Raw genomic sequence first — 27,584 nt, forward strand, 5'->3', positions numbered from 1 at the left:
GTAAGTAAGTAAGATAAGTCTGATTGAGTATTTCTCTCTTTTCACTGGCACTTCTCTCTTTTCAATCTGTTAATTATTTCTCAACCTAACATTCTGACATTTCAGTCTAGAAAAATGGCAATGTATAGAACGATTTCCAGAATCTATACTGATACAATCAATTGGACTTTACATATTGAAAATGAGAAAAGTTGCATATTTCATAGTTCACTTCACTATTTCTGGTACCAAAATTCCCCAGTTTTATATCTGTTTAATATCACCTCTTATTTCATAAATTTGTCTTTTGTAATTTTTAGAGAGATAATTTTAAACAAGTTAGAGAATGGAAAGACTAACAAAAGAAAGAAAATAAAATCTCTGCATTTTTACTTGTGATTTAGACATCAAATGTTTATTCTACTATTTATACAAATATTGTTTTATCACTAGACTTAGTAACACTCAGTTTTCTTAAAATATTATTATTTGCAAATAAGTTTCATGAATTTTGTTTAATGTTATTCCTTATCTTTTCTAAAGTTATGCCCTATTATATTTTTAAATATAATGATGGATTATAACTTACTATTCAGATGGATTATAACTTCTTATTATTCTATATATAATGTAACAAGATGTGAAAATAAACAAGTGAGAAGTTTGGAATAAAAGAAGAGAAAAGTAGGAAAAAATAAAATCATTAAGTGGGGCGCCTGGGTGGCTCAGTCAGTTAAGCGTCCGACTTCAGCTCAGGTCACGATCTCACGGTCCGTGAGTTTGAGCCCCGCGTCGGGCTCTGGGCTGATAGCTCAGAGCCTGGAGCCTGTTTCCGATTCTGTGTCTCCCTCTCTCTGCCCCTCCCCCGTTCATGCTCTGTCTCTCTCTGTCCCAAAAATAAATAAACGTTGAAAAAATAAATAAATAAAAAAAAAAATCATTAAGTAAAAGATAATAAACATGTGACTTTGAGATCCTGTACACTAGGTTGAAATGAGCTAGAATTGTGCCTAGCTCCCAAAAGTGAAAGACAATCATATGATTCAAAATTCCCATAAGGCAAAATATTATGCCGTTTACTTAAAATTAGATGATGAAAGGGCTTTGCCACACCTTCATAGTTCTGATTTAGTGTATAAATTCTGAAATCAACAGAAAAAAGCATTATGTTTAACTATTACACGGTTACTTTAAAAAATACTATAATATAAAAAAAAAAAAAATCCCCCAAACGAGCAAATTAACTAAATTAAATTAGAAGGAGTTGGTTTTAGTCATTTGAACTTTTTGGTGAAAGAGTGCATTGGTCATACTTTCGTTAGGCGTGATTTACTACTTGTTAGTACGGACCCCACAGGTCTTGAGCGTGGGGAGTCCTGACTCAGTGGGTGCAGGGCAAGGAAGTCTTGGTTCCAATACTTACTTAAGCTCCTGGGAATTTGCAGCCATGAGGGATTTAAGAGTCTTATCTGCTAAAGGACATCCAGAAACACTAAAGAGGGATGAGAAAAACAAAAGCAAAACACACAACACTGACATGTACAAATCCCACTCAAATGGCATCTTGAGTCTGTGAATATATGCTAAATTTACTGGTGACCGAACACTGGGAAAAATACAACCATGTTTGAATCTGGCTTTGCCACCCTGACCGGTCTGGGCTTGTGGGCCCCTCAGTTATTTCCCACAGACTCAGGTTTGCTATCAAATGAAGGGCTTTAACCCAATGAGTCTCTCCGACTCTAGAACTCAGTGATACGATGATTACTGACTTGGAGTTCATTTCCATTGCACGCCGAGCTGTGGTGGCTTAAAGGTTGAAACCAATGCCCAAAGGGAAAGTGAATCACATCAACGAAGAGGTAAGTGGAGACACTAAACCCAGCTTTTTTGCATTGCTTCATCTAACACATTGACCTTTTAATTGCCCAGGGCGGAGGATGCCACATCTGAAAAGGTGAATGGTCAACCCAAGTCACTCTACTGTCTTACCTTGGTTTCACTTGAGTCCTAAAGCTAGATAGAACCAAAGCCGTGACATAAACTCTAGCTTTTGGTTTATGGTCTGCATAATAGGACCAGAAAAACATTTTTGACCAAAAATCATGATTTCTACACCATATAAATAAAAAGCCAGAAGATTTAACTTCACTTTATTTCTGAAAAAAAAAAAAAAAAAAACAAAACACAAAAAACAAAAAACAAAAAAACAAACAAAAACCAAAAAAACCCAAAATGCCCCCAACCACGACTAACTCACTCTTCAATTCGGGATCCAGATACTGCCTTTCTAGAATGGGTGACAATAAGGATTTACAAAGTATTTACATTAGAATAAGATGTTGTAGGCTATCAGGTACCTGCGATGGGACGCATAGTTCCCTGTGACATGGCCACTTCCGTCACATCCTGGCGTTGGACAGCTGAGTCAAAAAATACATACATAAAGTCAAGCACTTTTCACAGATTCATTTGCTGTGTCTACAGGTTATGACGTATCGTCTCTTTTCAAGATCGGTTAGCACAGTACAGGGCACGCAGGGGCTAGCGAACTAAGGACTTACGTCCTACAGGAACCAGGAGACTAGCTAGAGAAGACTGGCCAGATCTGAAGGTATTCGTTTTCTTTTCTTTTTCTTTTTTTTTAAACTAGGGGAGTCTGAGTAGCTCAGTTGCTTGAGTGTCAGACCCTTTAAAAAAATTTTTTTTTAACCTTGATTAATTCTTGATAGACAGAGCATGAGTGGGGGAGGGGCAGAGAGAGAGGGAGACACAGAGGGAGACATAGCAGGCTCCAGGCTCCGAGCTGTCAGCACAGAGCCTGACGAGGGGCTTGAACCATGAACTGTGAGATCATGACCTGAGCCCAAGTCAGACGCTTAACCGACTGAGCCACCCAGGTGCCCCTGAAGGTATTCGATTTCAATATCACATTAGTTCTCTGACTCGAATCATGTAGGAAAGCGATGCGCAAATATATGCCTTCATGATGTTATGAGTCAACGACCAGTGATGTCTGATTTCTTTGAAAATACAAATGTCCTAAACCCGCGCATTATGATGAGAATGGCTCTTGGGAATACTGGCACCAAGTACATACCAGATTTTAGGAAGGAATTTTTGTGAGTTTTTAAGGGAAGGGCATCAGAGTAACTTCATATACATTTTTAAAAACTGCCTGAAGGGGCGCCTGGGTGGCGCAGTCGGTTAAGCGTCCGACTTCAGCTCAGGTCACGATCTCGCGGTCCGTGAGTTCGAGCCCCCTGTCGGGCTCTGGGCTGATGGCTCAGAGCCTGGAGCCTGTTTCCGATTCTGTGTCTCCCTCTCTCTCTGCCCCTCGCCCGTTCATGCTCTGTCTCTCTCTGTCCCAAAAATAAATAAACGTTGAAAAAAAAAATTAAAAAAAAAAAAAACTGCCTGAAAAAGAAAATCTTTGAACACACTACCTATCTCTGGAAAGGTAAGCTAACATTTTAGATGGGAAAGTTGCTGACGATACAGAAGCAGATAAGAAACTTAGTTATTAAAGCTTGGGATCCGTTTCATCTAAAGCTTAAAACCAACATAGACAATTGCTAATTAACAACCAAAGCAGTAGGCTCTCCAGGCTACCTGCCAAAGCCTCGAGTCGGTACTGGTGCACTCCATTTTATCTCAGAAGCTGGTCACATTCTGCACATCTTATGTGTTTTAAAAATAACGTAAGGGGATTTGTTTCTGTAGTTAATAGATTCCTTGGTTTCTCAGTCATTTATTTTCCTCTGATGCTGCTCAAAAGTCACTCATTTGGAGTAAGCAGATTGACCCCAGCCTACTCAGTGCTATTTGTGGCCATGTTAATCAGAGGAAAAATCAGTTACATCATTCAGGCTTCTGGTTTTCTCTGACACGCTGCCTAACGTGAAGGCTTACCCGTATGTGTAGAATACAGAGTTTACCTCTTTGAAGGGACATTTAGAGACAAATTGCCAACATCTAAGGCTTTTTGAAATACCACCTTTTAAGTTTCTTTTCGTTTGTGTTTTTCCCCTGTGAGCTACTTTCTAATCAATTTCAGGTAATCTAAAGAGACTAGAAGACTCAGAACATTTCCATCTCTCAGGGAGATGTTTGATTTTCAGGGCTTGATCTAAGCTGAATCGCCTAGCTCTTCCCCCATCACTTTCCCTAGATGGGTTCTCAGAAGGGAAAATGCAAAAGCTATAGATGTATGTAAACAAGTAAAGAAAAAAAAAAAAGAACAACGATCAACATTTGAGCTGAGTGATCTTGCAAGTGCCGTTCACCCACTAAAGGAAGAAACAATCTCTTCTGAACACTAAAGCAACTGGAATATTCAGAGCGTGAGAGATGTGTTTAATTGCCTGGGAATCCTCGCTTTAGAAATGCATGGCCACCTAGTGTGCAAAAACAGCATTGTATGTACTTTATTTTTAAAAAAAAATTTTTTTTCAACGTTTATTTATTTTTGGGACAGAGAGAGAGCATGAACGGGGGAGGGGCAGAGAGAGAGGGAGACACAGAATCGGAAACAGGCTCCAGGCTCCGAGCCATCAGCCCAGAGCCTGACGCGGGGCTCGAACTCCCGGACCGCGAGATCGTGACCTGGCTGAAGTCGGACGCTTAACCGACTGCGCCACCCAGGCGCCCCTGTATGTACTTTATTTTATTATTTCATTTCATTTCTATTTTTAAATGACTCCTGTTAATACTGCCAGGAGAGGCAAGGAAGTGCCAGTGATTTTTAAATCAATCAGCTAAAATTATTTAGGAAGTAAAATAATAAAGCTAATTAATTAATTTAATTAGCTGCTAATTACTTTTTTTAAGTTTGGTGGCATAAAGAGGTTGAAGAATAAAGAAAGGATTGGAGATGTCGGTGTTGTGGGAAAAGCTTTTGTTTCAGATTCTGATAGCTGGCTTAAATTACAAATCTTCAGGGGCGCCCGGGCAGCTCAGTCGGTTAAGTGTCCGACTTCAGCTCAGGTCATGATCTCGTGGTTTGTGGGTTCGAGCCCCGCGTCGGGCTCTGTGCTGACAGCTCAGAGCCTGGAGCCTGCTTCGGATTCTGTGTCTCCCTCTCTCTCTGCTCCTCCCCCGCTTGTGTTCTGTCTCTCAAAAATAAATAAACATTAAAAAATGAAAAACAAAAACAAAACAAAAACAAGTCTGCAATGAAAAGTCTTACCCAATCACATGGGCCTAACTAGTTGGGCAAAATCTTCTGGGAAGGTTTGCAAATGAAAGTATTAACCTTGGAGAAAGGAAACACGCTAGTTCCTTTAGTAAGTGGCCTCAAATTCTAAGACTGTTTATTCTAATCAACATTAAAAAATTCTATTTTGAGGGGCACCCGGGTGGCTCAATTGGTTAAATATCCAACCCTTGATTTAGATTCAGGTCATGACCTCTCAGTCGTGAGATAGAGCCCCTCCCAGGTTCCAAGCCCAGCGGGAGTCTGCTCGGATTCTCTCGCTCCCTCTCTTTCTGCCCCTCCACCACTCTCTTTCTCCCTCTCTTTCAAAAATAAACAAACATTAAAAACAATCCTATTTTGGGGCACATGGATGGCTCAGTCAGTTAAGCCTCTGACTCTTGGTTTCTGCTCAGATAACGATCTCACAGTTCGTGAGTTCGAGCCCCTCATCAGGCTCTGTGCTGACTGTGTGGAGCCTGTTTGGGATTCTCTCTCTCTCCGCCCCCCCCCGCCCCCGCTCTGTTCTTCCCCCACTTGTGCTCACTCTCTCTCTCTCTCAAAATAAATAAAAAAACTTTAAAAAATCTTGTTCTGCCAACAGTTTCCGGTAAGTAATTAAGGTACATTTATCTGTTAGAAACACAAAGCAAGACATAATTTTTAAAAAGGATGAAACTATAGAGTAGTCAGACTTTAACAAAACCAGTGAACTACTGCAGTTACATGAAGATCAACGGTATCTGATCTGGAAGATGCGGAAAGAGCCACAAGGTCTCTACAGAGTTAATTTCCCAGGAATTCAAGACTGTATTCCCAAAACTGTTCCCAATGTTTTCAGAGCCTTCCTCTTTCCTGTTTGCTTTGTCCCAGCAAGAAGTGCCCACTGCAGGGGCACCTGGGTGGCTCAGTCGGTTAAGCAGCCGACTTCGGCTCAGGTCATGATCTCGCGGTCTGTGGGTTCGAGCCCCGCGTCGGGCTCTGTGCTGACAGCTCAGAGCCTGGAGCCTGCTTCGGATTCTGTATCTCCCTCTCTCTCTGTTCCTCCCCCACTTGTGCTCCGTCTCTCTCAAAATAAATAAACTTTAAACAACAATTAAGAAAAATAAGAATAAGTAGTGAATCCGACGTCTGAGAAAGGGCACACGGTCCAGTGTGAAGGGAACTCAGCCAGTTCCTTACTGACACCACACGTACTATGGAACTTCCCACCAACTGCCTTCGGAAACTGGATTTCAAGGGGCACCGGGTGGCTCAGTCGGTTAAGCGTCCGACTTCGGCCCAGGTCATGATCTCACGGTTCGTGAGTTCGAGCCCTGCGTTGGGCTCCGTGCTGATGGCTCAGAGCCTGGAGCCTGCTTTGGATTCTGTGTCTCTCTCTCTCTGCCCCTCCCCTGCTCTGTGTCTGTCTCTCTCTCTTTCTCTCTCTCTCTCTCTCTCTCAAAAATAAACATTAAAAAATTAAAAAAAAAAAAGAAGTGCCCATCACAAAATAATCTCACTTCATTTTTCTGTTCAAAATGACAATGCAGGTTAATTATCAATCTTTCACACTACATTTAGTTTGGAATGACTCTGACGTTTTGCAAATATTGACCTTTAAAGGATGAAAATTTGCCATTTTTGAAGGGATTTAAAATAAGATGCAGACACAAAATCCATATAAAGTTTTCTCCCGCGAGGGAGCAAGTATATGGCTGACCCCAGGTCACCTCTGGGAAGAAACAGTGTTCGGTGAAATTGAACCTTTAGTGTGTTTGGTACTACACCCATCACACTGTTCCAGCCACCAGGCTCCAGGTGAACATTAAGTTTTTTATGAAGTCCATTAAGAATGTAATCTGAGATTACTTAAATATCAGTCACAGGTCAAGCCAATAAACCGATGTTGCCCTAGGAATAATTTCATCGAACACTTCCTAGGTGCAAGGTTTGCAACAGCATTTAAGATGTGTTCCCTGCTCCTGATTCGTGTTCGTGCAGCTGGGAAAGAAGAAGCAGCATGGTAAATATTATTTACCAACGGCGTGGATGTAGGAGAACACAAAATCAATGAAAGAAGAACCCCCCTGCCCCCCTGCCCTCCTGCCCCCCTGCTCTCGTGGGGGAGGCAGACAACAGAGAATGCAGGCGAGCAAAATGTAGGAGTGTGTTAAATACTGAGAGACCACAGGAGATCTGGGAAAGAGGATGGGAGCATGAGGGCTGGGGGTGGGGGGCGGCTACAGTAGCCAGGAAGACCCGTCAGGGCAGTGACATCTGAGAGAAGAGTCGAGGGAGATCCCTGCAGAAGTCCGTGGTGTGGTGGATGGAATGGCAATAGTGAGGCCGTGAAGCCTTAGGGGAAAAGCAGAAGGGGTGGCTGGTGGGGAGGGAGGGGCAGGGTCCTACCGGGAAGGGACAGCTCACTGCCCACGGGCCCTTGGAAGTGGAGGTGACATAGGCCTGGGAGTCCTTGGAGTAGAGATGGTTCCAACATCATCCTACATCCAAAGGACTGAGTGTAGACAGAGGAGAGAAGAGGTTCCAGGACTGAGCTCTGAGACATTCTGCCTTCGGAAGGCTGTCCAGGAGTCTAAGAAGGGGTCCTAGGTGAGGTGGGAACTGTCCTGAGGTGTGGTTCCCTAGAAGGTGCTGGAGACAGAGCAGGACGTGATCAGCTCTGCTGAATCCTGCGGCCCCGGAAAACAGGGTCAAGAGGACCAAGAACTCACACCAGATGGGTCCCCTGGAGAACTTGGGGACGCTTTGGGCGGAACGGTGAAGGCACAAGCCTGTCTGAGAGAAATTCAGGGGAGAAACTGAGTCACGCAGTAGAGGCAGCTTTCTTGAAGACACGGGGGCTGAGGTGAAAGGCAGGTCAGGAGAGGGCTTTTAAGTCTTCTTACTAAAAAAATTTAAACATACTTTTATGCTGAGGGATTCAGAAGAGAAGGACCAGATGCTGGTGCCTAAGTGAAGGGTTACTTTTTGCTAGAAAGTCTCACTGATCGGCAGCTTTAAATATATTTGTGTAAGAACGCGCTTTAATATTTCACCACGTACACAGAGAGAATATTTTCTTGCATTTCGCTCCCTCACTCACGTTAAACACAACCCAGCCAGGACTATCCCGCCTCCTGGGGATGTAAATGTAGAAAACCAGCGGCTCCTGCCTTGTCTTTGCCTGAAACCCCCTTCGCCTCTCCCCTTCCTCACTTACCACCGTCTATCCTGGTATCTCTACTCCCCTGCCCGACAACTCGGGAGAAGGAACTTAGCAGCGCCTCCGGTCTGACAGGCCCAGGTCAACTCATGTCCGTAAGGAATTTGTGTGAATCGCGCCCTAAATTCTGACGACACACGGTCACCCGTCTCCAAGGCTGGCCGAATGAGGCTGTGAGAGCCGGGCGAGGTCCACAATCTTAGTTTTTGTCACTGCACTGATGCGGTGGCTGTCCCTGTGCTGTCCCTGCGCACAAACTTCTCTGAATTTCTCCACCTCGTGCTCCCTTCTCTGCCTCCGTGACTTTGTAAGACCCATTTTCCCAAGGTTTGTTCGGCATTTTCTTAACCTCTTTGCACTTAGGGTGCAAGCCAATAATACCCAATGCCCAGTTTGGCATTTTGTTAGCTTTTTGCTCCCATGGCCATCATTTGCCACGGTCACCCTCCCGAACCTCTAAACGGCCTCATTTCTGCATTCTCTGTGGGCTTCTGTTTTCACACTGCTCAGGTGTGTTCCTCAAGTTCTGTAATGAGCACTCTGTCCCTTTCTTTGGAGACTTTCTCTAGCATCATCTCCCAGGGGCCACTGCCTCATGATCTCATGTCTGAATCTCTACGTCGGTGTCTTAGGTGACCTTCCTGACACAGCCCCCGAGGGCCTCCAGCCTCACAATAATTCTGCGCACTGTTCCCCCTGAGGTATACACCCTTAGCTCACTTCTCTGTCTAAAACCCACGGCTTGCTAGTGCAAACCTGCAGCCAGGCCCTCTTCTCCGCTGCTTGGCTCCGTTCTCACTCTCTCTCCAGGTCCAGCTGGTCCTCAGGGCTCAGCTCAGGGCCTCTGCCCCCCACCCCCCCCCGGAACCTGGTCCCTGTTCCCAGCCTCTACCGCAGTCTTAGCTGGTGCTTACTGCCATCGGGCGCCCTGGTCTTTAAACTCTTCTGAGTCACAGAACCCTTTTCTCAAAGGGGTGATGGAAACCATTACCTCCCCTACCCAAGAAATCATTTACATGAAATGCTGTCGGGTTCACACACTCCCTGAAGCACTGCCTTGGAACTTCTGGGGTCAGTAGGGTCAGATTAAGAACCTCTGATCAAAACATAAACATTTCTTCAACTCATTCAACCCACCCAGAAGCAACATTCTCTAGCCCTACACCCCGTTCATTTCCTTGGAGACACTTTCTGGAAGGGCAGAGTTTGTCTGCTCCTATATTCCCAGCATCTATATGTGCCTACTAACACATGGTAGGCATGCGAAAAATTGTTACTGAAGGGGCGCCTGGGTGGCTCAGTCAGTTAAGTGTCCGACTTCAGCTCAGGTCACGATCTCACCGCTCGTGAGTTCAAGCCCCGTGTCGGGCTCTGTGCCGACAGCTCAGAGCCTGGAGCCTGCTTTGGATTCTGTGTCTCCCTCTCTCTCTGCCCCTTCCCCACTCATGCTCTGTCTCTCTCTCTCTCAAAAATAAACATTAAAAAATTTTTTTTTTTAATTATTACTGAATAAATTAACAATTGTTCCACTGCCATAGAGAGAATAGCAAGACCCAAGTAGTCCTAAAAAGATGTGACTTCTTAAGAATGGATTCTGGATCTGGGGCACCCGGGGGGCTCAGGTGGTTAATCATCCAACTCTTGATTTGGCTCAGGTCACGATCTCGTAGTTTGTGGGATTGAGCTCCGTGTCGGGCTCCACGCTAACAGTGCAGAGGCTGCTTGGGATTCTCTATCTCCCTCTCTCTCTGCCTTTCCCTTGCTTGTGCTCTCTCTCTCTCTCAGAATAAATAAATAAACTTAAAAATAATAAAAATAATAGAAAATAAAGAAGAATGGATTCTGGATCTTTCACTCCATCATCACCACTGACTGTAGAGCATCACTACACTCATCATGGTGAAAATGGTAATTGATTTCTAACAGAATCCCCAAATTAAATGTAAAAATTCCTCTTCAAAAAGAAAAAGCTGGACTCTGCTTTGTTTTTGTTTTGTTTTGTTTTTAATTTTATTTATTTTTTTTTATTTTTATTTAAAAAAAATTTTTTTTTTCAACGCTTTTATTTATTTTTGGGACAGACAGAGACAGAGCATGAATGGGGGAGGGGCAGAGAGAGAGGGAGACACAGAATCGGAAACAGGCTCCAGGCTCCGAACCATCAGCCCAGAGCCTGACGCGGGGCTCGAACTCACAGACCGTGAGATCGTGACCTGGCTGAAGTCGGACGCTTAACCGACTGCGCCACCCAGGCGCCCCTGTTTTTAATTTTAGAGAGAGAGCATAAGCAGGGCAAAGGGACAGAAGGAGAGACAGAGACAGACAATCTTAAGCAGGCTCCACACTCAGCATGAAACGTGACTTAGGGCTTGATCCCACGATCCTGGAATCATGACCTGAGCCAAAATCGAGAGTCAACCGACTAAGCCACCCAGGCACCCCGGTCTCCGCCTCCCAGGAAAATCTGTGAGTCTGCGAGGGAGGTTAGACCGACGGGTAGTAAGTTTTTTGTATCATCTGTGTGATAACAATACTGTTAATTATGTTATGGAAAGGAACATTAATTTACTGACAGGTACTTAATATTTATTGTAAAATCAAAAAGAAAATGGCTGCCGCCTGTATTTCAAACACAGGTGTAATATTTTAAAATTTTCAATGCAATAATTGTTTAAATTCTCATTAAATGTGATTAATTTATCAAAAAAAATTTCAATAGGAACATGAATTAATGTACTTCCCCATTAAAAAAAATATTTATGCCTTTAGTGGACGAAATGCAATAATCTTACATAGAATACTGTGACCTAGTCTATGCCACAGGTAGTAATAATGATCACAAAATGAGAACATTCTGCCCGCTAGGCATTTTATATATTCTTATAGATTATTTCATTAGATTTTAACAATTTCATGAGATGACCATTGATATCCCTGTTTTACATTTAAGAAACTGGAGGTTCAAATGAGTTAAAAAACTTTGTCTAAGGCCATGAGACTAGCAACTGGTACGATAAAGACACAATAGAACAAAGCACAATGAAAGATTTTGATGAGCCAAACAGAATAAAAAATGTACACATTTCTAATTGTTTTATATTGGTTTTGTGTTTTTAAATCATTTCTTAGCATGAAGTCTCGTCATGTACACTTTGATTTTTGTAATTCTCTTAGTTCTAAGCAGAAATTTCGGTACATATCGAACACTTAACTATCGACTGGTTGAAATTGTCCTAAAACATTCCGAAAATCAGGTACACAAATCAGGATATGATTACTCAAAATTATGAACTTGAGTCTCCTAGTTCTAGAATCTCGCAGAATATGCCGTTGAAGATGACTTACGTAATGAGCTCTTTTTTGAGGTCTCTCGCATGGAGCTTGGGTTTAGGACTTGGTATGGAGGCCTCTCCAGGAAACTTTTTTTCCTCTAAATTTTCTAGAGAGCTCGCAGGGTCTTTCTGGAAAAAATAAATTAAAAAAAAATATAGAAGCACAGAAGGCATTAGGGAACCTGAAAAGACAACTGTATATGGAGTCATTAGGGTGGAATTTGAGTTTTAGCTTAATGACTTAGCTGAAGTTCCTCATTGGATTTGTACTCAAAGTTAATGAGCTAATAAAGTATAATGATATCCTGATTAGGATGGACCTCTATCCTTGGTGAAGAAAAGAAAATTATAATTCATGAGGACATTTTGGCAAATATAACTACAGAGGCATTTCTTGAGCTATATAGTGAATATGTTTCTGATTTTATTGCATAACGAATGTTTCCTGGAGAATGTAGAAATAGTTCTTTACGTACACAGCGGTCATTGGTAAAACAAAAGAAATATTGCAAAAGTGAACCACAAATTTTTAAATGAAAAAGAATAAGTAAATTTAGGTTAACAAAATGTTCTTTCTGATATACGAAAAGTTAACATTTAAATTGTTTAAAGATGTAATAATTGGTCCACAATATGTAGGCATTTGATTTGATCTTTCTGGATAATTGCTTTTATTCTCACATCATTTCCTATTTTCTTAAGTTACCTCTTTTGCTTAGTATCTTGTAATGCTTTTACTCATTGGATGGAATTTCTTGCTGGCTTACCCCTCATTTTTGTGGCCTTCTTTTAAGCTTAATACTGATCTTGATTTCACAAGGAAGATTTATTAATCCTTTCAAATAATTTATATACCGTCTGATATATTATCTTACAGAAAACTAATGATGGTTTTCCTCAATTACATAATTAGCTTACATTCATCCTTAAGCTTATATCCAGTAAATATAATGCTTCCTGGATTTAATATTAAAATCAGATTAACTAATATGGAAAACTATTCTAATTCTCAAAAGTACTGATCTGTTGAAAATGAGAAAACTATTCTGAATTATTCAAGGTAAATCTCATTTAAGTCAAATGGATATAAAAATGTGATGGCAAAATATAATATATATAATAAAACATATATAATACATTTTAATAATTCTGAGTCTACACTCAAAATCAGTGGAAAAACAAAATCCCTGGGTTTTCCCAACCAAGGAAAAATTCAAACCTTGAGCTCAGTCATAAAGGCACGTGTAATCATTTTCATTAATTACTGGGATAACAATTCGGCTGTTTTCCACAAAACCACACAGCGGTAAATACATTGGTAAACCATCTCAAGTAACACCATCCACAGACCAAATTAATAAAACCTGGTTTGGTCCAACTTCTTTCTGTATATTCTTTATAGTGCTAAGTATTCCATTGTATTTAATGGATATATGTTTGAAAATAGTAGGAGATCATAATGCACTGTTTAGAAATAAAGAGAAATGGATGCCCGATAGTAGTTGCCTTCTAAGATACAAAAAGAAATGCTACTTTGATGCTCCTTCCATGGAATCTACAGCAAAATAGACGGATGGCGCTTATCTTTTTCAAGCTTTACAGTGTAAATGCCTAACATGAAGCAACTCCTAATTATAAGACCTTAAACCTGATAATACCACCATTTGGGGCTATCTGGAGTCCACCCGGGGAGTGTTTTCTGCTATAATTTATAAATGTCTTGGCTTTTTGAAAGTAGACACAAATGCTGAATCCAATATTGTCTCAGTGTGAAACAGCCTTTGTTTTTCTGTCTAGGTGCTGAATTTTTTTTAAAAATGGCATAAAATGAAAAAGAGCCTTTTATTATTTTCTTCATGATAAAATTAAGAGCAAAGTATTCCTAAAGGCGTGTACATTTATAGATGAACATAAAAACATATAAAGTTTATAAGCTATTGTTGAACTGCGGAATCTATACATTATGAGAGGCAAGAGAATAAGGGATTTTGAAAGAAATGATCACTTATGAAAATTTATGCTATTATTGTGACTAAAATGTATATAAACATAATGCTTGCAGAATGTATGGCATTTAATTTGGAATAGGAACATGTGGTAACGTTTTAATAGGATAATTTTATTGGATATGACCTTTTAAATATTTCGCAGCTTCTTAGGAAAACTATGGACTCTTATGCACGCAATTACATTATGAAATAACTGTCTTTTTCCCTTTTCTTCACTCAGCATCCTACCCCTAGAAACCTGCAGAGAGCATATACACAGACAACCATCACTGAAAGAATTCCTAATTTTGTTGCACAAGCATTTTATACTAGAAAAAATTTTAAGCAGCACCCAGTAAAAAATAAGTCAATATCATTTGGAAGAATTTTTTTCAAAATTTCAACTATAATTTTAAAAATAATAATTTTATCCTCTGGACATGTAAGAGAGAATGCGGTATATATGCATTGCATTTAGAGAGTATATGGGTGCAATGAAATTCCTTTAACGTACAGATGGAAGTTTATATTGATTTCAGTAAAGGCCAGAACATAATGGTAACATGAATAACAGATAATAGCATCTGGCACTTTTAACATTTTAAGCCCTGAAATCTTTGGAGAACTGACAGTTGAATGCAACTGACAGCCCTAGTTATTTCTCCGCACTTTCCTTTCGAGATATTTTGAGTTTTTTCCAGATTCAGGATTTTTTTTTGCAGGGGGCATCTGGACAGGCTATTTCACTGAGAGAGACAGACAATATTTTCTGAAAATTACCACCAAAATTAAGCAACTGTTGTGCATATGAACTAGATAACAATGAATTAGAAATAATCGCTCTGTTTCTGGTTGTGTGTGTGTGTACGTGTGTGAGTGTCCTGTGTGGCAGGGCTCGGGGAGGCGGTGGAGGTGGGAACGGGCAGGACGGGGGTGTCAGAGCAGACCCGACCACCCTTCACAGCTTATGGCCTGGGCGGAGCACAGCATCCCATTGGGCTCACTGGAAAAGTGTGGTCACGTCCTGTAGATCAGGGTCAAGGGGGGCTTGGTCCACTGTTGCCTTGGCCACACCTCGCCAAGTACCGTTTCTTCGTTGTTCTCTTCTTCCCTTTCCTCTCTAATTTCTCAATATTTCCCGGCTGTCACCATTACTTGATGTGCTTTTTAATCTTTTCCTTCTCTTTATTTTTACCCATCTCCTCTTTCTTCATTTTAGGAGATCCCAGGCCCATTTCTTAATTTCTGTATGACCAAGGACAAACAACTTTACCTCCTCGAGTCTCAATTTTCTCCTCCAAAAACTCTGACCATAATCCTGCTTTTCAGGATTGTTAGGATGATGAGACACTGTGTCTAAAGATCCCTTATCTTTATCCTTACGGTGTCCCTCTGCTACTTTCACAACGAGGACAATGAATACAATCTATTTTTTCAAAATAGTAACTATCAAGTATCACAGTTTTCATTTACAAGATTCAGAACAGGGAGAAAAACATTGTCTATTTGTAGATTACCTTGGCGCAGAAGGAGGCACAAAGAACAAGGGCTGAGAAATTGTCTTAGGGAGTCACAGTGCTTTAGAAACACTTTTGTGTGTGTGTGTGTGTGTGTGTGTGTGTGTGTGTGTGTGTGTCCCCATCAGGTATAGTTTCCCCAAGCAATGAATTGCTCATGGTCAAATAACTGTGACAATAAATATTAAGCTTAAAAAATATTGTCAACTCAAACCTAGGGCAAGCACTTTGACTTCGAGAACTCACTTAGCATCTTCAACGTCCTCTTGCGTTATTCTTAGTGACACTGAATTTCCACACAGCTTCTGGATTCCAGATTTCAGAATGCTTAGGTTGTAAACAGTAGCAGTAAAAGTCTCTACTGTCAGACCTGAAGTAAGCTAGCCTTTCTGAAAAGAGCAGAAATCTAATCTAAACAAATCCATTTTCTCCACGATTTTGCTGGGAAACAAAACACTGTCACAGATATATAAGCATTAGATAAGAACATACTCCAGTTGAATCTCCAGGGTGAATCCAGATTTTTTTTGGAATTACATACATAAATGAGATTGGAAATAAAGATAAAATATGTATTATGAGACCTCATTTTCTGGCTGATAAGACGAATAACCAAGGAGGGTTCCTCAGGCACTTACTAGACCCCCAAAGGGAGGCGTGTCTCAGAATGTGAATGCAATGTTGACATTGTTGCTGATGCCAAAAATTATAACCAAGATCAAACAATACAAGAGATCCTAAAGGAAAACAAGAACCCACTTGACACAAATTTTCTTCATTACTACTCAAGACTGAATCAGTATGTATGACACCAGAGGGAAGATTTCTGGTGACTGTTGACCATGGTCCATTTATAGCACAGTCACAAGGGTGGGGACAGAAAGTCTACATCCCACCCTGCACATGACATGGAGATACTCCCAAACAAGGTGGGTGTTGTCCTCATGGGATCCATCCAAGAATACGGCACAGTTATGCTTACTTTGTAAATACCATACTTCATGTGACATAAGACCTTTTACCAAACTCTCAACAATAGGTCTTCTGACTAGGATTCGGCTTCCTTTTGGTGGTGTAGAGTGGGATGAGCCGTGGTCTTCTCAGCTCTTGGACTAGCTGGTGATTGAGCAGTTTGGGAGGGTAGGCCCGTTCTCTACAGCTGGCTACTACAGAGGGGGACTGAATCAACAATCTTGAAAGGAAAGAAAGAAGGAAGAAGGGAGGGAAGAGGAAAGGAAGGGATGAAGGAAGGAAAGAAAGAAGGAAGGAAGGGAGGAAAGAAGGAAAGAAAAAAGGAAGAAGGGAGGGAGGAAGGAAGAAGGGAGGGAGGAAGGAAGGAAGGGATCAATGAAGGAAAGAAAGAAGGAAGAAGGAAGGGAGGGAAGAAAGAAGGAAGGAAAGAAAAAAGGAAGAAGGGAGGGGGGAAGGAAGGGATAAAGGAAGAAAAGAAAGAAGGAAGGAGGGAGGGAGGAAGAAAGAAAGAAGGAAGAAGGGAGGGAAGAAGGAAGGAAGGAAGGAGAATTGCAGAAACAACCCAATCTTGTGATCACTATGTCACATTTATGCTTCTTTACGTCAACTTAAGCTCTCAGATGTTAAAAATCAAATTAGTATTTCCCCCAAAACTTTCTGAACTTCAAAAAGCTCAAAAACGTGATGGACACTTCCAAAGACAGTAGCTATTTTAGTTCTTTGAATGTATCAACCAGCAAGCATCAACAAGTTTCCTGACAGCAAAGCAAAATGAACCACTCCTGTAACAGGGTCCCATTTGTAATGATATAGTCTAAACAGTGGAGGTTTCTGGCCATGAATTCTTTTGAATGACTCTAAGTCAGGACTAATCAGACTAAGCCAGGTGGCTCAAACTATGCAGATGAAGGCTTGATGAATCCTGCACAGTGACAACATCTGGCTTTCAAGGGTGAAACCACTCCAAAGAGAACCAAATACACAGATGCATCTCCTTGACTTTGGGATCGATACAATCTAGACGCCCAACGTTCATGATCCACATACCTCGGCCAATGGCTCTATATGTAGACATCCTAATAGTTCCTTCATGAAACCAAGGGAATGAATCTGACACTTATCCCTGATTCTTACTTATCCCTGATTTGACTTCATCTTCTACCCTCTGGTTCAGAAAGAACGAGTACGTTGGCATTTCAGTGCTGGGTTATATATGGCACCTTACAGGCCTCTGTATTCTGAAGGGATGAATAATATAATCTCTCATTCAGTGCACACAATTGCAGCCCAAATGGGGATACGATGTACTATGGCGACGTCATTTTAGGTAAGTGACAGGAAAAGTTGGATACGTTTCTCAATTTCTGATGAAATTTTAAGATCACCACTTTACCAGAGTCTGAAACAAGGTACAGAATTATGTATTGTCTACACAGGAATACGAAAAATAATTCAGGAGGAAAAAAAAGCTAAGAATACTGTCCAATCATGCTGTGTCTTAAACTTAGTGATTGACATATTGAAACAATACCTCTTTCTCCTCCTCTGTCTTCCCATGAGTTTTGCTATAGTTGATAGGAGTGTCCCAGCCCTCTTGATCACAGAGAGCCTGATAGAAGGCTGCATTGACCAAAATGCTGCTTGTTTTGAATGGGGAAGAGGAAGGAGTTGGAATAGAAGTGTTAGAGGAAGTTAGGGGTGCAGCTTTGTCCAGGATTCGATTTTTTTTCAGGCTTAAGTCCAATGTGCCATTTTCATCCACTTCTATCTCGGCTCCCTGGTATACAATAGGAAACAGAAAAACATTTAAGCAGTTTGCAGTTACAGCTAGCCATGTGGGGCTTTTAAGGGATCATTTTAAATGCAAGCTTTTATGTAAGTATATCTGATTTAAAATCTAGCTTTCTGATTTGCTTTGGTTAATGTTCAATTCTTAGGCAGACTTTTAAGAGCAGTGCCATTAGCGAGCTTCGTGTTTCTGGGTTTAAACAAAGTAGAGCCTAATATAAATAAGATGTTCCAAACGCTAAATGTATTGGCTAACCCTGTTTTATGTATTTTTTTGAAGTTTAGCTTTAAATCTCCTTTCCTGGCTTGCAGAATTATCACTCTCAATTCATCATTTATAGCATTAACACTTGAGTTTATAAAAAGGCACAGCACTCCTTCCCAGCTCGCCCCCCCATCACAGTATTAACCTAACACAAATAAATGCAAAAATAACCAGCTGCAAGAGAATTTTTATTGAAATATTAGATTCATAGGAACGTGACCTTTTACCCTGGGTGACTTAAACCAGAAAAGCTTTGTTACGTTGTGGGGGCGGGGGTGGGAGGCCAGATAGGGCAAACCGTTGTTGATTGGGGGGAGGGGGGGCGGTAGGTAGCAGTTGCCATTGGGACTGCTTGGGAGTAAATTATACAGTGAAACTGCACAATAAAGATGATTATTTTCCAGAAACTTAGTATGAAATTAAAACTCACGATACCTCACAGCCTTTCTCCTTGGGATACCTCTGGCTATGTTTTCGTTGTTGTTGTTTTTTAAGGTTCAAGGCCCGACAACTGCTCAGGTGCTCCGGATCGTCCAAATGATGCATTCCTAAGGACGGCCTCTGTGCTCTCGTCAACTGTGGTCACTGCCATCCAGTAACTCAGAACGCGGGACAGCGTGCTGGGCTCTTTCCTAACTGGGCCAGATAAATACCTCTCGGGTATTTTCACTATCATCTACCAATTCACAATTAAATCTTGGACAATGTCTCCGCTTTTTTTTTTTCCTTTTGGCTGGCAAAGCAGGAGGTCTCTTTGAATACGTTAGCAAGATCCCTAACACATATGGTAGCCAGTTACTTCCCGGGGGATTTATTTTAACTCCCCATTTACACTCTGCCTCCCCCGCCCCCCAACAGTTGCCACTGAAGGGTGGGCCAAGGTAGCCGCCTCCAAAGGCTCGCTGCTTGCACCTGATCAGAAAATAAAACCCCTCTTCTGTTCGCTTGTTTCACCTGCAAAGTTCCTATTTTCCACCTCTCAGCCCATGAGGTAGATATGCTTTATTAAATTTGCGGGAGGTAAATATACTTCTAATATGTTTGTGCTAAGATGCTTTGGCTATATCTTTCTGTCCTTTTTAGTAAATAGTTTAATCTCCTGTGATAGTTTTAAGCCCTGAATTTGACAGTGCAGCTTATCCGGGATAATAACTTAGTAACCACAACATCTTATGCCATCTGTATAATATCAAATACGTTTTTATACCAGCATTAATAAACCTTAGTTACAAAAATCCAAGATATTAACCATATCCGTGCCACGTGCTTTCTCCGGGATCTAACAATGTATTCTGCCGTGAGCCCATCGAAATAATTCTTGGCATCATAGCTGATATGTAACTATAGCAATGAAACGGAGCTATAGTAATCAAGTTTAATGGCCAATGTGAAGTAAAATGCTAAATATTGTAGTTGCTGACATTTTTCATTAAAAAAATAAAAAACTTGGGTTAAGACTGCACAACCAACATTCACATAAAATTCCAGACCTCTGTGACAGATGGCTTAGGAAAAAGAAGCCATGTGACTGGGCTGCAGAGTTTTATAGTGCAAAACCCATAAATAGTGCAGATTCGATCTCCCTGAAAAAAATATCAACTATTCCAAGACAACACTGATATATATATTTTAGTTTTTACAGAAGAAAATCCAAATAGTAAATAAAAAATTAGAGATTCTCAGAGTTGTTATGATTCTACATCTTGAGTAATAATGAGCTGATTGGGGGGAAAAATCACTCCTAATGTTTAAAAGAGGCACTCTTGTACATCCCGCGCCCCAGCCGGCTGCTCTGAGCACCTGACTTGACAGGGAGAAAGCACGTCTGGGTAGCAGGGTACAGATGGGCTTTAAGTGAGCGCACAGATGCATTCAACAATTACACACAGTACCAGAGAAGGGTCCCTTTCTGCCCATCGATGGGTGGATCACACGTTTACTGCATGGATTTTTATTCACAGCCGTATCAATAGACACCACTTCTGTCTGTGCCTGAACCTCCAAAAGGAAGCGCATAAAGGAGGGGGTGGTGGGAGAGGCCGCGATGTGGACCCCCACCGCCACCTTCTCATATTCTCATTTCTCAAAAGTGCCATTCCAGACCCTTATTTTAATCATATCAATTTAAATTTAAAGGTTTTTTGGAGGGTAGACGTCGGTCTAATACTATCCATGCACTCTCCAACTTAGGAGCAACACCAAGGACCATCACTTTCAGCCACTTTTGAGGTACAGGTGCCACGCAGGATGTATTTATTAATTACATTATTGAGAATCCATATTTGGGAAAAGAAGATTGGAAAAATACTGTTCCTGCCTTCCAGAAGTGTGTGTCATGCATAGAGGAGATTGTCAGGAAAGGTAATTTAATAGATATAAGTTATTATTCAACTGAAAGTTGAAATAATTATTCGTTAAAATCCTTATTGGTATTATAGAATAAGAGGTGATTCGGATGTCCACCAACAGCGAAATGATTAATGAAATTATGCTGCATCTATTTAATGGCACATTATGCAACCAGTAAAATGATATTGATGAGGCTTCTGTTGCAATCAGGAAAAGATGTCTATCACGGAAAGCAGGAAACAACCCCGAATCCCTATTATGCTTACAACCAGGGGGGAAAGGGTAGACATTTGTTTTCTGAAGAACAAAAGGGAAAACACAGAAATTACTGTGCTTGGATTTAGAAGGTAGTCTTAAAGCAAGCCTCCAATATTATCCAGGCAAATGGCAGTGTTATATTGTTTTAATAATGAAAAAGTATACATTCAAAGATGGCGATGAAGTAAAAGCAAAAAGAGAACTTTATCTTAAATGTTCTGACTGTGAAAATTATTAACTCTCAAAACACAGATATAACAGGACAGCCTTGTTTTCCTTATTCGACAAGGTTTCCATGAACACAGGATAGGCCGTCTTTCCCTTTTTGACTTGGCTAACAGGAGTGCAGACATTAAGCGTCCCTCCGCTTAGGCTGCTGCCGCGATTAGCCCCCGACTTTCACCTTCTGGCTCATGTTCTTCCACTTTTACTGCCAGGTGCTTTGTTTGGAGAGGATCTTTTCTGTATTGAAAGCTATCTGATGTTGTCAAAGCAGGCAGGGTATTAATAATAAAAAATATATATATAATATATATTACTATATAGTACCTGAGCATCAAAACTATTAAGTTCAGAGTATTAGCTTATGAAGTGTGCTCAATATAAATAGAATGACGGAATTCAGGGGAGAAATCCGTGTCTGACATAAGGTATGAAATTAAAATAAAATTTCTAACCATTTCCCGAAAGTCATTGTCTGAGACTCGGAACCAAAGTCAGTGAAGATTCTTAAGTTGGACAACAGTCTACATAACACGTAATAAGATAATGATAATGATAATGATAAGATAATGATAAGAACTTCAAGAGCGTAAGAAATTGGACAGGTATGAATTAAAATTTTAGTTCCAATTAATAAGAGAAAATTATTTAATGTCTCCATGCTACTATTTCTTCATCTGCTAAGTGGGATGATATCTTCTTTACAGAGTCTCTAGAAGGATTAAAAAGAATTAACATAGGCGGGGCGCCTAGGTGGCTCAGTCGGTTAAGCGCCCGACTTCACCTCAGGTCATGATCTCATGGTCCGTGAGTTCAAGTCCCGCGGGGGGCTCTGCGCTGACAGCTCAAAGCCTGGGACCTGCTTCAGAGTTTGTGTCTCCCTCTCTCTCTGCCCGCTCTCTCTCCCCGCTCACGTTCTGTCTCTCTCTCAAAAATGAATGTTTATTAAATTTTATTAAATTAAATAAACATTAAATGAATGTTTATTAATGTTTATTAAAAAATGAAAAAAAAAGAATTAACATAGGCAAAGTGCTTATTTACAGTGCCCGGCACATAGTAGGTGTTCAATAAATGACAGCTAATAATAATAACAATTTGATTGGGTTTTCGATGCCGAAAGAGACATCCCACTGCTACTGTACTCAGGGGCAAGGAGAGAATTATTAAATGTAATCACACATATCAGTTGGTTCCTTGTGATCTGTGACCCACGTCTCTTGAAACATTTCACTGAAAATACGTGATACAATCTGACACGATACTCAAGTTACTGAAAAAGGCTGCTTTTGGATTCTAGGCATCCCAAGAGCCATCAGGCGATTTCCGATACCGGGCAGCAAGAATGGTGAAGTGCTATCATGTTGTTTCTCGGCCTTATTCAAGCACAAAACAGATTTTGAACTTTAAGCGTTTCAACCGAGTGTCAGTTTTTTGTTTTCTTTTAAGGCATACTGTGCATATGCCACTTCGTCTAAACAGGTGGGGAAAACACCAAAACAAACAACAGAATGCTTGGCAAGCAGAAGCGATCGGGATAAAGATAGACCGTGTGCGTGTTCCTACCTCTGCTGCTGAGGGCGGGGGGAAGGAAGGCCGCGGGGAGGGTCTCCAACAAGCACTGGCCCGTGCAGTCAGGGGCCAGAGGAAAGCGCTCGGCGAACTCAGCCAACCCGGGCTTGCTCTGCACCTGCTGCCCCTTTCTGCTAATGCGGGGCCCCTAATGGCAGCGACGGCCGTGGGACCAAAGAGGAAGTGTTTGAGGTTGTGGCCCATGCCCGTTTTCCAAACTCCTATTATTAAGACGAAGGACATTATACCAACGATACGATACCCACTACTATGGGTACCACTGACTTCTTCTTCTGACTTGATGCCTTAGAGAGACATTTAAAACAACATACAGGTGACGTGGGTGGTGTACATGTGCTGGGAACGTGCCGGATTGTCTTTTAACAAATACACAATTCCTCCCAACCTCTGCTTTCAAGTTATAATGGACTCAGTGGGGCAGTGATGGGCAATGTTAGCACTGATTTTTCTCAACGCGGTGTGGGGAAAGGGTCCCTGAGGGAAGCGTCTCGGCGTCGGGTAGACCGTGGCTTGGGGCCGCGCGGCTTCAGAAGAACGACGTAGAGTATCCGCGTTGTCCCTTCACTGCTTCTAGACTCTGCAGGAACTCACAGTTCCGTTGACTCTCTGAACGGTCTCTGCTCCCTTTGTTTTCTACGAGAGCAGGGATTTCGCACGAAACCATGAACCTGCCACTGAACTCGGAGGCAGTCGTGAGCTTACACGTGGCACAAAGAAAACCTGTATGTGCCCCCAACAAGTGGGCAGGAAGGCAATTTCAAGGTCAGTGTCCTTTGGCTTGATTTTAAAAAGGTGGCCTCCACACGTGACAGCGTGGTCTCTAATTTGTTCTTCGACTGGGCTCTTCAGGCAACGTCAGAGAAGCCCATTCCATCAAGGAAGTGAGCGGTCTGCCCTCAGCCAAGTTCTCATAAAAGCCACTCTTGCCTCCCCTTAACACTAGAAATGTCATCTCTGGAAACCTGCCTCCCCACCTGGGACAACTCTTTCTTTCTTTCTGCCTTGCCCATAAGCTCCCTGAAGGCAGGGTCTGTGGCAGGATTTAACACGCAGCTGGCCAGTCGAACCCTCGTAGACCGTTTCGTGGGTACGGCTAAGAGTCCAGCTGCCAAAATATCTCTCTAGTACATCAAAAAACGCTCCTCTGCTCAGCTATAAGAGAGAGGAGGGCACATCTGTATATCTCTACATCCTTCCAACCAAACAAGGAGCTCAAGAGATCTGCGGGTTTGGGTTAGCAGAAACAAGCACGGGAACCACCACGGAGGAAAAATCAAATCACAGTGGATAGAGAATTCGGCTAGCATTCAACATGGAGGGGAGGACTGTTCATATATAGTGAATCCTAGATTAGGTAAAGGACACGGAGCAAACTGTAACACTGAGTAGAACTAGCTTGCGCTGGGCACTCTTGGATCAGAGGCCACTTGGCGGGGTTAATTGCTTTGGCCTTTTCTCATTGTTTTGCTACGATCATTATTTTTGTTGTTGTTGCTATGCGTCAGGGATTTATGAGGTCCTCTTTTATATCTGGAGCACAGGGTCCAGCTAGGAGAGAGCTCTGCAAGACGTTGCAGTCGTGTGCGAACGTGTGCCTGGAAGAGGGATTCGCCCGTAGTGACGCCATAGGGGGGACCTATTTATCCTGTTTTCACCACCGCTGTAGGAAAACGGCTTTTTGAACTGCGAGTGGAATAAAGTCCGCCTGAAAGTCGCTTGTTGCACTCTGTGTCTCCTCTTCCTCATCATACATCAGTGGTTTGGCTTCTGCGGGTAAGACTTGCTTGGCTGTCTGGGGGCTGGGACACACAGTGCGTCCTGTCAGCCCGGGCAGGGGCATCCGCTCCGCAGAATAACCCTGGCGCACACAGTGCTCCTAACAGGGGTGTAAGAACAGATGCAGAAGCCACTTATTTGGATTTTTGGAATGCGCCAATTTAACAGTCACGCTTCTGACCAGAAAGTATTCAAGAAAAGAACAAAACACGTATAGCAATAAGAAAAAAAAAAAAAAAAAAAAAAAACAACTCTCAGATTTCGGTTATCTTTGTTTGATTCCTTATCTGCCCCCAGCAACTAACAGAACGTGGAGAATATAAAGGTTAAAGGCGGAATTCCAAAAAACAACAAAAAAATATCTACACACGCAGATGGAAAGCCTTCATTCTGCAGCCCTTTGCTCAAGTAATTTAGGTAGCATTAATCATTATTCTCAAAGGACAGCCTTAACAACAAATACTATAAAGCCTAAGACGATAGATATTTCAGGCTTTCTCCAACTAGCTGCGTGTTAGAACATCCCTTTGCAAAAGGAGAAATTTACTCAGGTTTTAAAAAATGAATAAAAATTAACTAAAGTAGCCCTGAGAGCACCCTAAATAATAATTCGTTTGTATAAATAATTTCTGACCTGAATCCTTTTGAATTCGGATAGCTCGGTATTTTCTTTACCGTTTTCAGAGGATGCGTTTTTCTTTGTTTAAGAACCTCATTTGTTTAAAAATTGTTTTTGAGTGGTTTTTGGCCACCAACTCTTCCTGGGGTTTACTTGGCTCAGATTTGTCCAGAAGCTAATTCTGATTCTTCTGTCAAATGCTCGATGGCACCACGTTCCCTGCTCTCCTGAAGGCCTGGCAGGCTTAGGTGAGCAGCTGACCACACCAGGGATGGGGTTGAGCTTACAGGGAAAAAGAGAGCCATCCACGCTAATCGCCTGAGTTTCAGGGTTAGAGTTTAACCCAGGAGATCTCCCACTTAAAGCAAGGGTAAAATCTCTTCTCCAGATAAGCCTGGGCACTTTGCTTCAGCTGGCTTCAGCCATCTAAGGAGGAAAAGCATTTCTTTTAACTGAGCCCTTTGCGTAGATAGGAGTTACAGGCTCCAGCTGACGGCCTGCGGAGAAGCTCTTCTAGTCCCTCTGGGGCTCTGAGGCTCGCTGGCTACCCTGGAGCGTGAGAAACCCCTCCTCTTCAAAAGGCAAGAACTGGGACATCTTTGTTTTTTGTTGCCATCAAGGTATCCTAAACATGGATGTCTACTTCTCGTTGTTAGAGGGAGAGATTAGTGGAGAGACGTGGTTAATTTCATGGGCTTCAGAAATGTGGCATCTTCAGAAAGTTCGCAGAATTTGATTTTGGATTTGAACGCCCCGAGTTCTCAAGTGCCCCCCACCTCCCAAACCATCTCATGTTAACTTAGTGTATCCAGGTTTTACTATGTGTCCTTTGAGAATACCATAGCAACTGAGACTACCTTCCATCACACAGTAGTAATGCGGACCATCACCAAATCGCACGGGTCAGTTTCGCAACTGTTTCACAAGTCCCTGTGTACCCCGACATTCCCTACCATCTTTCACAGCGGAAAGCTTCCATTGTTCACACTGGTTTTAATGGCAAGCCTCTCTCCTGTGCGCCCAACACAAAGGTACGGCTGAAATCTACAAAGTCCCCAACACAAAGCCAGGTCTGAAATCTACAAATCTCCACAACGCACGTCTCCCCAGACTCCAGGGTACCACCTTCAAGAACAACACTCTTTCACCCCTCCCCGAAGCCACTACGCTCAGGCCCTCTTCCTAGGATGGGGAAGGGATGTGCTTTAGGGGTGGGGGAGCGGCGTGGCAGTGAATGTGGTTAGGAACACGAAAGGCAGTTTATTCTCACGGTTCAGTCGCTGGCCCACCCTCCGGGCTCTTGGACTGGCCTACCTTGGCATGCAGACTCTGTGGTTTGTTGGAGAGGATGTCTGCAGTTTCCCTGCAGCGGGTGGAAAGGTTCAGGATGGCAGCAGTTGCTGCTATGTGGGTGTCTTCACTACATTGACCGTAGCCGTAAGAGCTGGCACGACAAGGGCTCTGTGTGTGGGCGCCCGCACTAGGCAGTCGATTAGGAAATTTCCCTGGATTTGAAAAATGCTTTGCTGTTGAAGAGAGATTTGATTAGCAATTGCACGGATGTGGTTTTCGTCATTAAATAGATTTGTTTTAAAGATACAACTTCTTGCACTGAAATACGTTAAGAACAGACTTTAAAAAAACACGATCCATTGTCTACTGGTACATCAAACAAAGGGGATTCAGATCGGTTTTCGCAGAAGTCTCCCAGACCAAACGTTGTGATTGCTGGGGAAGAAGGTCTATTCTCTTGACATTTTTCGTCTTTACACGTCTGATGGTAAAAACTCTGTAACTCATGTGATGGGGCAGGTGCACTGGAAGCATTTGTGGCAAAAATTGTAGATTAAAAACCACATTAGCAAAACCCATCAGAGACTACGGGAGCTTAAGACTCGTACATCTGTGAACCGTGTATGTGTGAGGACCAGTGATTCCTGTAGAGAAAGAAGTGTACCCTTTCGACATTTGTTTTCATAGTAACCGTTTATATTTAGACATCGAATTGCATTTTTATTATTTGACATTCAGGTTTGTTTTGTGCTTAAAGCAGCAGAAGTTGCTCCTCACGTCCAACTACATGGGACTACATACACGGCAGTGTCTTTAATGAGCTGGCATTTTGCATATTTCGGTAGAGCACGATAAGTAAAGGACAGAGAAAATGTTCTCAGGGTGGGCAGAAAGGCAATTCAGTTATCAAGGCTGAGTTTCTGTTTTATGTTTCTGCTGTGGCACCAAGGCATTACTGAGAGAGAAAATTAACCGTATTTCCCTTCACTCTGGGTGTTTGTAAACATCACCCAAGGTCATGGGAGAAACACCCAAGATTTAAGTGGGATAACATAGAAGTACTTATTTATTTTGCTGTAAATGTTGCTTATTCTAAATATTTGATCATTATTTTTCATGAAGTAATTGAAAGCATTAGTAAATGTTGTTCCTATGGTTGTAAAAACGTAGGAATGTCACTGAATGGTTTGCATTTTTAAACCAACATCTGTGTTGCGTAAGTGTATAGAATGCC

General features: G+C 42.0%; 1 protein-coding gene across 4 annotated transcripts in view; it reads right to left on the reverse strand.

The window, feature by feature from the left end:
• Positions 1-27,584, reverse strand: part of ST18 (ST18 C2H2C-type zinc finger transcription factor) — a 67,617-nt gene that overhangs the window by 19,255 nt on the left and 20,778 nt on the right. For 2 of the 4 annotated variants that reach the window (XM_047073718.1, XM_047073719.1), the window contains 5 exons: positions 26,372-26,583; positions 17,719-17,964; positions 11,724-11,839; positions 2,340-2,402; positions 1,403-1,471 (listed from right to left, as the gene is read on the reverse strand). In XM_047073718.1, the coding sequence (XP_046929674.1) occupies positions 1,403-1,471; positions 2,340-2,402; positions 11,724-11,839; positions 17,719-17,964; positions 26,372-26,583 (706 nt within the window). The remainder of the gene's footprint in view (positions 1-1,402; positions 1,472-2,339; positions 2,403-11,723; positions 11,840-17,718; positions 17,965-26,371; positions 26,584-27,584) is intronic. The other 2 variants (XM_047073721.1, XM_047073720.1) reach the window with 1 other exon arrangement.

Source organism: Lynx rufus, unplaced genomic scaffold (genome assembly GCF_022079265.1).
Source record: "Lynx rufus isolate CCGP_SWC_20201006 ecotype Redwood Valley unplaced genomic scaffold, mLynRuf1.p SCAF_12, whole genome shotgun sequence".
NCBI classification, from domain to species: domain Eukaryota; kingdom Metazoa; phylum Chordata; class Mammalia; order Carnivora; family Felidae; genus Lynx; species Lynx rufus.